The 16,905-nt window shown below is 36.2% G+C and overlaps 1 protein-coding gene across 1 annotated transcript in view; it reads right to left on the bottom strand.

Moving 5' to 3' along the window:
• LOC123566140 (uncharacterized) overlaps window positions 1-15,186 on the bottom strand; it is a 49,965-nt gene extending 34,779 nt beyond the window's left edge. Inside the window, exons 1-9 of the mRNA XM_045360018.2 lie at window positions 15,021-15,186; window positions 9,968-10,125; window positions 9,558-9,670; window positions 8,459-8,624; window positions 7,709-7,845; window positions 7,149-7,302; window positions 6,764-6,900; window positions 5,758-5,908; window positions 359-492 (exon numbers count right to left, since the gene is read on the bottom strand). Of these exons, the coding sequence (XP_045215953.2) occupies window positions 359-492; window positions 5,758-5,908; window positions 6,764-6,900; window positions 7,149-7,302; window positions 7,709-7,845; window positions 8,459-8,624; window positions 9,558-9,670; window positions 9,968-10,123 (1,148 nt within the window). The 5' untranslated portion in view covers window positions 10,124-10,125; window positions 15,021-15,186. The remainder of the gene's footprint in view (window positions 1-358; window positions 493-5,757; window positions 5,909-6,763; window positions 6,901-7,148; window positions 7,303-7,708; window positions 7,846-8,458; window positions 8,625-9,557; window positions 9,671-9,967; window positions 10,126-15,020) is intronic.
• Between the last annotated feature and the right edge of the window lie 1,719 nt (window positions 15,187-16,905).

Below are 16,905 nucleotides of genomic sequence, written 5' to 3'. Positions count from 1 at the left end.
TATCATCAAGGTGAACATTCTGACCAATTTTCATGAAGATCTTGTGAAATATATGGCCTCTAGAGAGGTCACAAGGTTTTTCTATTTTTAGACCTACTGACCTAGTTTTTGATGGCACGTGACCCAGTTTCGAACTTTACCTACATATTATCAAGATGAACATTCTGACCAACTTTCATAAAGATCCCACGAAAAATGTGACCTCTAGAGTGGTCACAAGCAAAAGTTTATGGACGGACGGAGGGACACACGCACGGACGGACGCACGCACGGACGACGGACGCTGCGTGATCACAAAAGCTCACCTTGTCACTATGTGACAGGTGAGCTAAAAATGGCTATGTAAGGTTATACATACAATGTTGTAAACTTGAGTAAACACAGGTTCTGTGCTGAAATAATGAACTCATCTATATGGGTTTCCATGTTTACTGTCTTTGACAATCTTACAAGTGTATCAACACATTGATCAAACATCCAGTTTGGAGTCTCCTGAAATCATATTTATACAGATACATAAAGTAACAAAATAAAACTGTCTGTAAAAAGCTAGAAACAAGAAATAATTATGAAATGAAATTTTTCGGTGTTCATGCAAAATGAATGACAGAATATGATCGCTATGTTTTATCTGCAGATCGTATTCTGTTGTTCATTTTGCATGAACACTGAAAAGGAAGTTTTAATTCTTATATTTACATGTTCATAATGTAACCAAGATTAAATTACAAACTGCACACATTTTGTTGCATTTAAAATTAAAATCAGCTTCAGACGGAACAACTGCAACATCATCTAAGAAATGTTCTCCCTGACTATTCCCAGATGTCGTCAAAACAACAACCCGTTATCACAAAGCAGCCTTTCCTTTTGCTGTTCATATGAAATGAGCGTCATAATTTCCAATGGAAAAGTATAGGGCGAATGTAAATATAAGGCAATAAGTTGATTAAGTGTTAGGATTGATTACTATCCAGAAGTATCAATGATCATTGTAAAAATGTTCTCTGACAATTTTTATGAATGTATATACAGCTGAAACTCTGTATCTCGAATTCCAAGGGATCATGCATTTTACTTTGAGACAACTGTATTTCACCTTAAAATTTTGATTTTTGCATCTTTTTTTGAGATGGGACTTCAAAATGTCTTGAGAGTCAGAATTTTGAGAAAAGCGAGTTCAAGATATTGACTTCCGACTGTATACACTGTGATACTGTAACATCTACATCTCTATTTAACTAGGGGGGATCTGCATTTCACTGATGAGCAGTTCTTTTAACAAAATTGATGTCAACATTGTATCATAATTGCCCCCTGAATATACTTGATAGAATATAACTAGAGCTATCACTGAAGGTGATGAATGTACCCCCCACACAAGATTGCATAATTATGTGGACTGTATGTATATAGACTCCATGTATATAGTATAGTAACAAAATCAAAGTCCCATAACTCTGCAGAATATTTTTCTGAAAGAACCTAACATGGACCATGCACAAGTAAGGTTGGTACTGATCACTTGTGTGAAGTTTCATTAAATTGTGTGCAATGGTTTGGGTGATTAGGCGCGCACAAGATTGCATATGCAGACTCCATGTACACATTGTATGGTATAGTAACAAAAAACAAAGTCCCACAACTCTGCAGAATATGTATCTGAAAGAATGTAACATGCACCATGCACAACTAGGGTTGAAACTGATCACTTGTGTGAAGTTTCATTAAATTGTGTGAAAGGGTTCAAGAGACTAGGCGTGCACAAGATTGCATACGCAGACTGTATGCAGGGTTCTCGCCAGGCTATTATCACCTGTCGCGTGCGACATGCCTTCAGACTTTGAGTTGTATATTCGACATCCCTTATTTCCCCCGTCATCCCTTAATTGCCGAAGCGACATGTCATAAAATCCAATAAACACCCCGATTAATCCGTTAGTGTATTCGAAAAGCTTCCACGTGCTTACCCGATAGTTTAGGTAAAGCGATGCCAGTTAAGATAACCGATAAACCAATGACAGCTTCCTATGTGGAACGTGTGATGTAAATTTCATCGTAGCTCCGCCTTTAAATCCTTTGACACGCGGTATCTTGTGATGTGTACATGAAAGTGACTGTTTTTGCAAGTTTTAAGATTATACATGTCATTAGATATATATGACAGATGATTCAACAATTATCGTCCGAATATTTTTCGCAATCAAGGAAAGACAATGTAAGGAATTAAGTCAAAAATTGTGCAACACGGTAAAATGCTTTGAACAATCATCGCCGTAATATTAATGTTTTTCACATGTATGAAATGTGTTTTCTCGGGCGGAATATTGAAAAGACAATGCAAGAATGAATGTTTTCTGTCATCACTTTCAAAATAGAACTTTTACAGAAAAGTTTGAAATACCCTCCGTGCATTATTTCATCACGAACGGACACTTTGGTAGAACCACCGACCTTCCATAAGCCCTCACATGAAGAATTCAACGCCCCGAGTGAGGCTCGAACCCACATCGATGAGGGGCAAGTGATTTGAAGTCAGCGACCTTAACCACTCGGCCACGATCACAATTTCAGAATCCCTCCCAGCCACGCCGAATGGCCAAAGGAAATCGGGCATTGATCCAAAATGGAAACCAGCGTTTCCATGGATGACAGACTCGGATTGTGTTGTTTTACATGTATGTACAACAAACAGTGGACATTTTCAAAAACTTAAAATGGATAAGTTTTCAGCAAATAAACTCCACAGGAATAGAAGACATAAACTTTAAACAAATAGATCTGTGTGCAGTGCTAAAATTGTGTTGTTTTATTTACAATAAATAGTAAATGAACATTTTTAGCAACTTAAAATTGATAAACTTTTAATTGTCATTCAGCAAATAAACTCCGTAGGATCTTTATGACCCAATATCTTTATTTGCTCTTGTTGTGCATGTAAATGATGCTTATTAATCACTGAAAATACCACTATGTTTTTCACTCTGAAATGCACCAGAATGCACCAAAATGAGTTGTAGTAACACAAAATTTTCTGGGGTACCCCCATACCCCCCATGCTGAAGGGGACACCCCTCCCGCACCCACCCCTTTGTTCATCAAAAAAATATTCTTCTGCAACATGCCTTCAAAAAATCCTGACTAGAACTCTGGTATGTATATAGAAAATTTTCAAAAAACAAAGGCCCATAACTGTGCAGAATTTTTTTCCGAAAGAACCTAACATGCACTTTGCACTAGGGTTACTACTGATCACTTGTGTGAAGTTTCATTAAATTGTGTGCATGGGTTCAGGAGATTTAGCGTGCACAAGATTGCATATGCAGACTCTATGTATAAAGTATAGTAACAAAAAACAATTTATTTATTTATTTATTTGGGTTTTACGGCGCACCAACACAGTATAGGTTATATGGCGCCAAACAGGACTACAAATTTTGGTTCCACATCTCATTTACATCAAAATAAAAACACGAGGTATGGAATCAAAATTTGCATACCTGCTGGAATCACAGAGTTACTGCAAAACCAAGTGTTAAGACCCTATTAGTCGCCTCTTACGATCATGCAAGGGTAAGGCAGTGGTTCCAATTCTTTTCATACACAGATCGTCCCAGAACCACATGGGACAAGTCCCGTAACTCTGCAATTTTTTTTTTCTGAAAGAACCTAACATGCACTATGCACAACTACTGTTGTTACTGATCACTTGTGTGAAGTTTCATTAAATTGTGTCAAGGGGATGAGGAGAGATGGTGCACACAAGATTGTGTCTACGACGGACAGACAGACAACCTGAAACCAGTATACCCTCGCTTACAACTTCGTTGTTCGGGGGGTACAATAAAGTCAAATAGGGGTGTATTTCAAAGAAAAGGTTGTACACAAAAAAAAACCTCTTAAGCAAAAACTTTAAAATCAGACATTAAAGTATCATTAATATGCACATGTCCACTTCATGAAAATAAAGTATATCAAATCCCATGTCTATCCAATTCTGATTATGTAAACCACACAGGTGGCAGTAATGTACCTAGGATACAGTATGGGTCCATGAGCCATATGCACTTAAATTTACTACAATTATAATGTTTTCTTAAGAAAAAAATGACAAAAAGCCATGTTGAAAAAAAATTTGCTCCTGTGACAATGAGCCATGAGAAAGGTGATCAAGAACAGTTTGACATGTGCATTGCTTCCAGGTCCATACTTTTTTTTCAAAACAATATTTCCTTATCAATGGTTGGCCGCCTTTTCGGCAAAAGATTAATCTTTCAGAAAAACCTTACTTCAAAACCCAGTCCCAAACTGTTTACGCATCACGAGCAAGCAACGGCATACGAAATGATAGTGATTTCTCCACCCGAATAAATCCCACACATTTTTCGCACCGAAGTCTCTAGACTGTATCCTAGGTATGTTACTGCCACCTGTAGTAAACCACCTTTCATTTGAATCAGATGGAAAGTTTCCGAAACTGAAGGAGAATTTAGTACAAAATGTTCTGATGTAGCTGTAATATTTCAAAGTCCAAAAGGTTTCCATAACTCAAGGAAAAATAACTGGACATAAAAACCAGACAAGAGCTGTCTGTAAGACAGTGCGCTCGACTTTTCTCAGTGCTTGACTCTGAATTAGAGCTCTGTCAGTAAAAACAAATCCAAGTTAAAAATGGACATAACTCTGTCAAAATTCAAATCAGAGTTATGGGAATTGTGTCTCCTGGTGTATACTTTGATAGTAAATAACTATTTTGAGTTTCAAGTCCATAGCTTTTAATAGTAACAGAGATATTTGACTTTATCAAAAAATTTAACAAAAAATTCAAAGTTAAAAAGGGGAATAATTCTGTCAAAATTCAAATCAGAGTTATGGGGATTGTTTCTCCTGGTGCAGACTTTGATGGTTGATAAGTATTTCAAGTTTCATGTCAAAAGCTTTGAAAGTAACAGAGATATTTGACTTTATCAAAATCTTTAACAAAAACTTCTAAGTTAAAAAGGGGCATAATTCTGTCAAAATTCAAATAAGAGTTATGGGGATTGTTTCTCCTGGTGTAGACTTTGATAGTAAATAACTATTTTAAGTTTCAAGTCAATAGCTTTGACAGTAACAAAGATATTTGACTTTATCAAAAACTTTAACCAATGGCGATGCTGACGCCGACGCCGGGGGTGCGTGTAATAGCTCTACTTTTTCTTCGAAAAGTCGAGCTAAAAAACTATACATATGTTCACTTTATGTTGATGATGTATACAAAGTTTCATTTGAATTAGAAGAAAACAATAGGAGTATAGTACACAAGAAAGTGTGACAGATTGATTGAAGACAGTTCCAACACCACATGCCTTCTAGGTCTTCAACAAAATGGCATAAAAATCATCTGACCTTACCACCATAATGTAATATAATGTTTCAATAACACTTGAACAATGCAAGAAACAAACTGAGTTAACAGACTCGAAATAAAGCTGAATTATCAAAATATAATTCTATGTTCAAGCATTCACAGGAGGACACGGAATTAAATTTTTGTCCTTGAACATATTCAACTGACTTTATCAGTAGTTCTATTAATCACCTATAAAAATATTGATGCTGCCTATCCCCTTTGAACTTTTCTCAGGGCTGACCAAATGAAACATTGTAGTCATTTAACTTGATCTATGAAATAAGAATGTTTGACAGTGTGCTGTACATACATAGAGTCAGCAGTACTATGATAAATGGTTCACCTACTTTTGCATTAATACTAACCTCAAATCCCTTTTTAAAGTCAAGTTGTTCAAACAGTCCTGTCTGGTAGGCCAGAAAGAGACGCTTACATTTCTTGCTGTTTCCATGGTTACAGATAGTCAACAACAGTGACATGAAATCTTTGAACATTATATTCAGTATTTTGTCTTGTCTGGAATCAAATTATTATATGAATTATACAATGTATTACATTGAAAGTTAATTTTGTATACACATTCTAATTAAACAGATTTTTAGTGCTAACTGTAGTTTGCTAATACTCGAGATCAGTGTAACATATGAACTGAAAATTCTTGTGAATATTAAGCAGCATTATTATAATAGTAGAAACAATTAAGAAGTGCAAATTCTTAGCAATGCAGAAATTCTGGGGTCAATCAAATGATGGAATAAAATGAGTCCAGCAATACCAAATCTACAGAAGTTGCTAAGATGGGTACATGAGACTACAAATAAGACGTTCATAAGCTAAGTTCTCTGATAGGCATATCTCTAACAATATACAGTTTAAATTCAGTGACTAAAATTCAAAGGGACTAAATGTTTATTTTGAGAAAACAAGAATTTCACTTAATAACGGTACTTGTTACTGTGTTGCTGTAGCCTTAAATACACGAACATGTTCACATAAAATGTAACTTTAATATACAATCACATTATGTCAACTTGCATAAATGGAAATGAATGTTGCTGGAAAATATCTCCAAGATCATCAGAATATTGAGATAAGCCAGTTCAGCCTACTTTAAGCACCAAATCGACCTGCCTAACTGGATATAGGTAGATAGTTTGTTACCTTTGGTACATACTGTAGATTAGGACATATTCATGATACTTTCTGACTTTTGATAACAGTAGTGAGCAGAGTGCCTGGCAAATTAAAAACAATTTAGTATATTACAACTATTAAAGCAGCATTTTCTAAAAGCATTCAGTATTATGAAGGAACTGAACACTGTCCATACTGCAGTATGTCTGCAAAAGAAAGTACATTATGTCTACTTACACAGCTGCCTGAAAAATCTTTTCAAGTGTCAGTGGTGCCCTATATTGAGCCTCACTGGCTACAGTGAAAGATGGGTCTGTCACAATGTCCTTGATGACCTTGAGGTGATTTCTCAGTAAAACCCAGTCATCATAGCCCTAAAATACACAAAGCATATTTACAGTCCTTTCAGTTCTTTTTCTTTAATTAATATCACGAGAATGTGCAGAAACTTAAATCACATTTCATTAATCAAACAATTCTTATACATGTTACTGATTTATTAAACCATCATCTCAGCTAGTTGTAGTCTATTGTCAAGTTTTTAAAACTAAAAGTTTAAAATAAAACTGTAACCAATGTTCAGAACTACCTTCAATATTTTTAAAAACTTGAGAATTCTTACCATATAAGGATTTTCCAGCTCATATCTTTGACATATGAGAAAACACAGGTGAGATAGTCGAGGCCCTATATGGGGAGGCACATGGTTCATTTTGGTTAGGTAGAATGCATATAGATCCAACAATCCACGTCTGGCCTCCTCAATCTGTGAGGAGCTGAAATATCAAGTAATATTCAATTAACAAGACTCAAAGAGTCCAACTAAGAATTTTCAAGTTCTAAAGTAGATTTTGACATAAAGTCTGGAACATGCTACAAGGAAGAACCGTGACAAAACTGTAGTATATGCACTCTGAAGGGTAAGTGATGGGTGATTCAGATCTACACAGACTTAGAGGTTACACACTTTTACAGATGTTAATGGTTAAATTGTTTACCATTCAAGTATATAATTATCTGTAAGTAAAATTTTAACCAGATAATTGCATGTATTCTTTGATATAATAAATTTTGATATTTTTATGTCTTTTCCATTCGTGCCAAGAAAATCTGACTCTAGGTGGGAAGTGCCTATATGGGACTATGCAAAGTGATTTCACAGATTATAATGCAAAGTCATACCTGAGAATAACTTTGAATATTTTGTCAATGTGTGTTTCCATCAGGGTAGCATAGTGATCTGCTGACACTTCCTCCTTGTAAACAAAGTCTGTCTTCAATGTTGACACCAACAACTGCAGATCTTCCCCATGTAGTGTCTGAAATTAGAATTTTCTGTCTTTCAAATCATTTAACATCATTGAAAAAGGAATCTCTTTAGGGATAAACAGACATTAGATTAGACAGTCACTTGTGACTGTGATATGGAATGCTTACCTCTGATAAAATCAATGACCCTTCATTTTTAGTGCTTTCCTCATATATTTGACCTTTGATGCAAAACAATTTGATCAGGTTATTTCAGACTATTATGAATCTCAACCAGATATCAAAATTAATGAAATAGGTCAATAGCCTGTGAATACAGCAAATATTTCAGATTGGAAAAAAGAGAATGTTACACATGTAAAATATGACAAGTGTTTTGAACATGGACTGAAAGACCAATCAAACAATGATCCAAAGGCAAATCAATAGGTCAAACAAAACATACAGTGAAACACTGCCTGCTTGCGTACTGATAGCTCAATTACCTAGGTTCACTAGTGAAATTTACATGATCTTCAGCATGTTCAGTTTTCCTTATATTTTTCCTGCTTTGATCATCTCTTGTTCAGGTCAAAAGCTGAATCTAATGGTCAAAGACAGCTGCATATTGCCAGGTCAATAGGTTAAATCTAAATGTAGATCCAGAAGTCAAACAGGACATACCTGCATGTATTTCCAGAGTGGATAATGTGGATATTTCAAAATAATATCCATCATCTCTAGGTGTGTTGACCCTGGACCAGAGGTCAAAAGGTGAATCCAGAGGTCAAACAGCAGTCTATCCATTTCCTGCTTTAGATCATCATCAAAATGAGTTTCCAGATAGACACTGTAAAAGAAATTATACCGCTGTTGAAACTAGGTATCTTGAATTCTAAGGGATCGAAAGTTTTACTTTGAGATAACAATAATTTGACTTGAAGTGATATTTTGTGCATGTGTTTTTGCGATGGGACTTTAAAACATCTTTGAGATTGCAGGAGTTTTAAGATAAGAAAGTTTGCGATATCCCCAGGGTTTCAACTATAACGGTATATGGTTTTAACTAGAGAAAAAGCATTTTCCATTTTTGTTTACAAAGATTTCTTTCAGGAATTTGGGGAAAACATGTCAACTCATGATAAATGGCATGACCTAATTAAATAAAAGTCTGTGTTGCAAACTTGTCCTTGTTGACGAAATATGAAGTTTCAAATCAAATCTATCTGTGGTTGCAGGGATTTCAGCTTAAATATAAAACTTTAACAAAAATGATTTTTGGTAAGAAATACCTGCCCTTTACACATTTTAACAATGTGAATTTATGACTTGTACACATGAAGGTTGCAGAAATGTCAGCTGAAAACAAAACATTAGTCAAATCTCCTAACAGGAAAATGGAAAACGAATTTGGTAGAATATCTTACAGTAGCAAAACCCATTTCACTTCATCTCCTTCTGTGGTATCACAGCAACAAGCTTTAAACAAAATATTTTAAGAATATACAGGTTTTAAAAGTAATTTTACAGTATGCTCATTTCACAACTTAACCTTTAGCCTGCTGGCAGCAAGTGATTCTGCCTTTGCGAGCAGTGCAGACCAAGATCAGCCTGCACGGATCATGGTCTGCACTGTTCCTTATTCAGTCAGTAAAATTTCAGTGAACTCCCCTTTGAATAATAAGTGGTACTGCCAAAATTGAATGATGGATCAGTCCAATAGTAATTTAGCAGGCTAAAGGTTAAGCCGGATGTGTTCCTGTAAGGTAAAGATAATGATTACCTCATCACATTGTAAACTGTTGTTAATGCTGCATGAGCCAACCAAAACTGTGGAGAATATCTTGCTGGAAACTCAGGAACACATACCTTCTCTTCAAATATTCTAAAACATTCCTGTAATAAGTACAAACAGCAAAATGAAAATATATATTTAGATTGACAAAAAAGAAATATAATACACATATTAGAATAACAAATGTCTGCTCACATATGCTACAGTTGTGCCAATAAAATTTGACGTATTGGCTCTATAACAGCAAAATGCTGATAAAAACCTAAGTAGGAATTCATAAACAGAGTTGTTTGTAAAAACGCCTATCCCATGATGATATGTTGGATGTAACTTGTGTTATTTTCAGTCTCTTCCAAAGGTGGGCATAAAAAATTAAAATCTATATAAATCATCCTCACCTGCAGATCTTCTAAACTAGTCCGTCTTGTCCATGTGGGAATATGTTCCTCCAGAATCATTGCAGGATTATCTAACTTTGTCCCAACATAGTCGCCACTCTTCCTTGCTCCCAGGAAGTCTAAACTATGTAGAAACTCAGACAGGCACATCTGCATGACTACAAACGTAAAGCTAAAACATTTACAAATCATAATATCATACTGTTTCATTTTTCTGTTTAAAGATAACATTGCTCAATATTCAGTGGTGGAAACTTACACGTCTGTAACTGTCCATACGTATCAGAACTGTGGAATGGGGGATTTCGTAACTGGGCAAAGTGAAATTAAAACAAGAGGGCCATAAAGACCCTGTATTGCTCACCTGACCTATTGACCTAAAGATCATCAAGATTAACATTCTGACCAAGTTTCATTAAGATATGGTCATAAATGTGGTCTCTAAAGTGTTAACTAGCTTTTCCTCTGATTTGACTGGGTGACCTAGTTTTTGACCCCACATGACCCAGATTCGAACTTGACCTAAAGATCATCAAGATTAACATTCTAAGTTTCATGAAGATAAAGTTATAAATTTTTGTGGCCTCTAGAGTGTTAACAAGTTTTTTCTACGATTTGACCTAGTAACCTAGTTTTTGACCTCACCTGACCCAGATTAAAACTTGACCTATAGATCATCAAGATTAACATTCTGTGTGTGTGTGTGTGTGTGTGTTTGGGTTTAACGTCTTTTTCAACAATTTTTCAGTCATATAAACGATGGTGTCTACTTGTAGCAGTGAGCACTATGTTCAACTTTATAGTGCTGCCTCACTGGAATATCACGCCATAGACACGTGGCATGATACCCGACACTGTCACATTATACTGACACCGGGCTGACCAGTCCTAGCACTATCCCCTTAATGCTGAGCGCCAAGCGAGGAAGCTGCTAGTACCATTTTTTACGTCTTTGGTATGACGCGGCCGGGGATCGAACCCACAACCTCCTGCACTCGAAGCGGATGCTCTACCACTAGGCTACTGAGGCGGTAGATTAACATTCTGACCAAGTTTCATTAAGATACGGTCATAAATGTGGCCTCTGCAGTTTTAACTAGCTTTTCCTTTGATTTGACCTGGTGACCTAGTTTTTGATACTACATGACCCAGATTCAAACTGGACCTTAAGACCATCAAGATAAACATTCTGACCAAGATTCATAAAGATACAGTCATAAACGTGGCCTCTACAGTGTTAAGAAGCTTTTCCTTTCATTTGTCCTGGTGACCTAGTTTTTAACCCTTGATGACCCAATATCGAACTCGTCCAAGATTTTATTGAGGGTAACATTTTGACCAAGTTTCAATAAGATTGGGCAAAATTGTGACCTCTAGAGTATTAACAAGCTTTTCCTTTGATTTTACCTAGTGACCTATTTTTTGAAACCAGATGACCCAATATCAAACTCGTCCAAAATTTTATTGAGGGTAACATTCTGACCAAGTTTCAATCAGATTGGACCAAAATTGTAACCTCTAAAGAGTTAACAAGCTTTTCCTTTGATTTGACCTGTTGACCTAGTTTATGACCCCAGATGACTCAATTTCGAAGTTGTCCAAGATTTAATTGAGAGTAACATTCTGACCTAGTTTCAATAAGATTGGGTCAAAATTGTGACCTCCAGAGTGTTAACAAACTTTCCCTTTGATTTGACCTGGTGACCTAGTTTTTGACCCCAGATGACCCACTATCGAACTTGTCCAAGATTTAATTGAGAGTAACATTCTGACCAAGTTTTATTAAGATTGGGCCAAAATTGTGACCTCTAGAGTGTTAACAAGCTTTTCCTATGATTTGACCTGGTGACCTAGTTTTTGATCCCAGATGACCCAATATCTAACTCGTCCAAGATTTTATTGCAGGTAACATTCTGACCAAGTTTCAATAAGATTGGGCCAAAATTGTGACCTAAGTGTTAACAAGCTTTTCCTTTGATTTGACCTGGTGACCTAGTTTTTGACCCCAGATGACCCAATATCAAACTCCTCCACGATTTTATTGAGGGTAACATTCTGACCAAGTTTCAATAAGATTGGGCCAAAATTGTAACCTCTAGAGAGTTAACAAGCTTTTCCTTTGATTTGACCTGTTGACCTAGTTTATGACCCCAGATGACCCAATATTGAAGTCGTCCAAGATTTAATTGAGAGTAACATTCTGATCTAGTTTCAATAAGATTGGGTCAAAATTGTGACCTCCAGGGTGTTAACAAGCTTTTCCTTTAATTTGATCTGGTGACCTAGTTTTTGACCCCAGATGACCCACTATCTAACTTGTCCAAGATTTAATTGAGACGAACATTCTGACCAAGTTTTATTAAGATTGGGCCAAAATTGTGACCTCTAAAGTGTTAACAAGCTTTTCCTTTGATTTGACCTGGTGACCTAGTTTTTGATCCCAGATGACCTAATATCGAACTCATCCAAGACTTTATTGCAGGTAACATTCTGACCAAGTTTCAATAAGATTGGGTCAAAATTGTGACCTCCAGAATGTTAACAAGCTTTTCATTTGATTTGACCTGGTGACCTAGTTTTTGATCCCAGATGACCCAATATCGAACTTGTCCAAGACTTTATTGAGGGTAACATTCTGACCAAGTTTCATTAAGATTGGGCCGAAATTGTGACCTCTAGAGTGTTAACAGTCAAATTGTTGACGACGGACGGACGGACGAGGGACATAGGGCGATCACAAAAGCTCACCTTTGAGCACTTTGTGCTCAGGTGAGCTAAAAAGATGATTTAAAGTCAGTATCAAGGGAAAACTGCACAATTTGAAAGGCATGATCCAGTGGTCTAGAGGTAACACACTTGACTGTCAATCCAGAGGTACGGGGTTCAAATTCCAGTCATGGCACTGGAAATTTCTGAGATGCTCTTGAGTGTCTCCCATCTAACTAAGAGGCCAGTACTGGTTCAGTGACTGACCTGTTTCAGTGACCTTCTGAAAATCTGCTGCCATTTCCAAGTGCAATATTTTAGGTAACTGATTATAGTAGGGTTGTTAACAGTAACATTTCAGCTTTCGATATGCTCGAAGAAAATGTTGTGCTGACAATGACAGTTTGGTGGCATTGTTATTTCCATGGCAATCAAATTATGAGACATTTTTCTTTTTACTTCTTATGCTCTCAAATTCTGATCAAGCTAATTTGTTATAAGGAACATTTTGTTTTGTTGCAAATGTCATCTTGTTTTCTGTCTGATTTTTATGCAGATAGAACAGTCCAACAATTACTTTTAGGAAATATACAGCTTTGAAATCCATGATTGGCTTAAATCTTTTAACCGGTAATTATAGCCAATCTGAAAAATGACAACTAACTTTTGCTTCTGATACTGTTGACATGAGGTGGCCAGTGTTTCCATATTTTATCAAATGAGATAAACAGCATCTTGTTGAATAATACAACACAGTATGTTTGAATATTACCAACAAATGTGCATATAATGCCCAGTCTTCCAATCCCAACCCCTTATAATTTATAGAATTTTATGACGCATAACCAGGCTTTTTACTTGGTTTATTGTTCAGTTTGTGAAAGTTAACATTGACAAAAGGCCAATTACTGGCTAACTGGACTTGTTTAGAAATAAGGTAGGGGTCACTGAAACAGGTCCCACAGAAAATCTGTAAGGCAGATCAGGGTTGGCAGATCAGGGTTGGTTTAGACAAGCTTACTGTCGCTGAGTGACTGCTTTTTAATTTCTGACTTTTGCAGCTACAGTTTGACCGTCACAATATAAAACAAACTGTATACGTCGGATTAGTTCGACTAAGGGTTGGTTGTGATAAACAGTACCAAATATTTTTGCTGAAAGATTTTCCACTCTATTATACATCATCTGAATTGGGGAAAGGCTACACTATAGTAATCCATAAATGAGATTAGTTCTTCTCCAAGAATTTATCTAATTCTGCCAGTGGTATTCTTAGGGTCACTGAAACTGGTATCTCAAGGATACATTCTGATATTTTACGTTGTCTTCCGAAGGAAAGGTGGGGGGGATATCAACCAGTAGAAAAAATATAACTATATTCAACTCTTGGGTACAATTATTTGGACTAAAGCCAACCAAAGAGTATCGGCAAAATTTGCTTATCCCAATATAAGGTGTAAAGTGAAGCACGTGATTAAACCAGATACACCGATTCTGGTGTCCCACTTGACACTTATTCAGATGGAAGTGGCTATTCCTACGGTCCCGTAGGAATAGCCTCGCAGGCTATTCTTACGGCTCTCCCGTAAGAATAGTGAAAAGCCCGCAGATGTCTATTCCTACGGCAGTTTTGTATTAAAATACATTGTACTGAAGTCATTCAACTGTTATACATTTTCAACTATTCCAGAAATGACATGTGTCATAGACATGTTTAGAGTGGTCAGAGATTTGTACGGAGTGAAAATTTTGCATGTATATACACAAAACATAGATCAATAATTCTCTAACTAGTTTACTTGAAGGGCCAATACTTGCAAACACTTGGTTAGGCCAGCATATTTTTTATTTTCTGGTTTACGGGAGATTTTTAAAAAAAATTGGGTCGGGGGGAGGGAGACAAATAAAAATAAAAATTAAAAAATGCTGGCCTTAAGTGTTTTCAATATTAATGACGTATGTATTTACATCTACATCTGTACAACCAGCAATCTTTTTCTGATTTATTTAGAAGACAAATTTCAGTTGTTTTTTGTTTTGTTTTTATTTTTTGAAAATATCAGTTAAATAGATATTTTACAATACATTAAGATAAATTCGTTGTTTTAAAGTTGTTTGTTTATGTAAAAAGGAAAGCAATAAAATGTAACAAATAGTGTCAAACTAGGTGAAATCAATAACCGCCTGCGGACTTTTCATATCTTGTAAGGGAGAGCCGTAGGTATAGACACCTGCAGGTTTTTCACTATTCTTACGGGAGAGCCGTAAGAATAGCCTGCGAGGCTATTCCTACGGGACCGTAAGAATAGCCACTTCCTATTCAGATAGCTAGATGAAAAAATTTCACCTCAAACTGTTTGCTTCTTTCCGGTGAAGACCTTATTTTTTTCAATAGCTGCATTCTTAAAAATGAAACATTGGGTTGCAATCATTTTGAATACATCTCCCATAGCAATAATGGCATTAGCTCTTGGTTTGGAAACTTTTGCGTAATAAGGACTATTTGATCGGGTAAAATAATGAAGCCACACCGTATACCCGGTGCATCGAGAAAAAGTATACGTTAATATAACCGTTTATGATAGGTAATACACCACCAAATTTTGTAGAAATTGTGGTCTGTGTTCATAGTGTTGTCGCACTCTTAACTCATTTCCAAGAATTATCTTAAACTGACATAAAACGAAGAAAAAAGTAACAGTCCTTTGTTTTCTATAAGATTATTTCTGTAATAAGAGAGATATATTGAAAATGCATCAAATTAACCTAAAATCTAAGGAAAAAGGGGCATAATTCATGATGAAAAACTGGTGTAAGATTTATGGATCTTGTGTCAAATGATGTAAGGGATGATATGGAACAACTATTTTAAGTTTGAATCAAATCCATTTATTTAAAACTGAGATACAGTGAAAGTTCACCAAAACTTTAACCAAAAATTTTAAGTATAAAGGGGAATGGTTCATAAAATATTGGTGAAAGAGTTTTGGTCCTTGTGCGATATGATGTGGGTGATGATGAGGGTAACTATATTAAGTTTTAAGCAAATCCATCAAGTAATTACAGAGATAAAGAGAAAAAAGTGAAAGTGCACCAAAACTTTAACCAAGGTGTGGACTCAGAAGGACGCCATGCAATGCCAGTCGAGTAGGATAGCTCTCCATATACTTCGTATAGTCAAGCTAAAACTATCTAACCTGAAATTCAAGGTAAAAAAGGGGCATTATTCATTAAACATTTGAGCCAGAGTTATGAACCTTGTTTCATATAACACTGGTGATGATATATGGCAACTATTTTAAATGGTGAAAGTGCATCAAAACTATAACCTAAAATTGTAAGTTAAAAGGGGAGATAATTTGTTAAATAATGGTGCCTTATGACCCTGTTGTCATATGATGTGGGTGATGATGTAGATCAATTGTTTTAAGTTCGAATCAAATAAACTTAGTAATAACAGAGATCGAGTAAAAGTGCATCAAACCTTTAAACTGAAATTCTAAGCAAAAAGGGGACATAATTCATGGAATTTTGGTGCAAAAGTTATGACCCTTATACCATATGATGTAGTAGATGATGAGGAACAACCATTTAATTTAAAGCAAATTCATGAAGTAATAATGGAGATGAAATGCTTCAAAACTTTAACCAAGTTGTGGACACAGACACCAAGGTAAGTAGGACCTCTCTCCATAATTATGATACTTCTTATAGTCATTGCCAATCTAAAAGTATGAAGTACAAAGGTTATCACCACGAGAAACCTATGCTCATATTCAGTTTATCCAGCAGTACTAGGATCTGAGACATGGACCTTGGAGGCACTCTGCTGAAGTACTAGGATTTGAGGCATGGACAGTGGAGGCACTCTGCTGAAGTACTAGGATTTAAGGCATGGACCATGGAGGCAGTCTGCTGAAGTACTAGGCTTTGAGGCATAGACTGTCGAGGCACTCTGCTGAAGTACTTGGATTTAAGGCATAGACCATGGAGGCAGTCTGCTGAAGTACTAGGATTTGAGGCATGGACAGTGGAGGCAATCTGCTGAAGTACTAGGATTTGAGGCATAGACTGTCGAGGCATTCTACTGAAGTACTAGGATTTAAGCCATGGACCATGGAGGCAGTCTGCTGAAGTACTAGGATTTGAGGCATAGACTGCCGAGGCACTCTGCTGAAGTACTAGGATTTGAGGCATGCACAGTGGAGGCACTCTGCTAAAGTACTAGGATT

Source organism: Mercenaria mercenaria, chromosome 8 (genome assembly GCF_021730395.1).
Source record: "Mercenaria mercenaria strain notata chromosome 8, MADL_Memer_1, whole genome shotgun sequence".
In the NCBI taxonomy this organism is placed as follows: Eukaryota; Metazoa; Mollusca; class Bivalvia; order Venerida; family Veneridae; genus Mercenaria; species Mercenaria mercenaria.
Note: the sequence above shows the minus strand (reverse complement) of the source record. Positions and strands in the feature narration are given on the sequence as shown.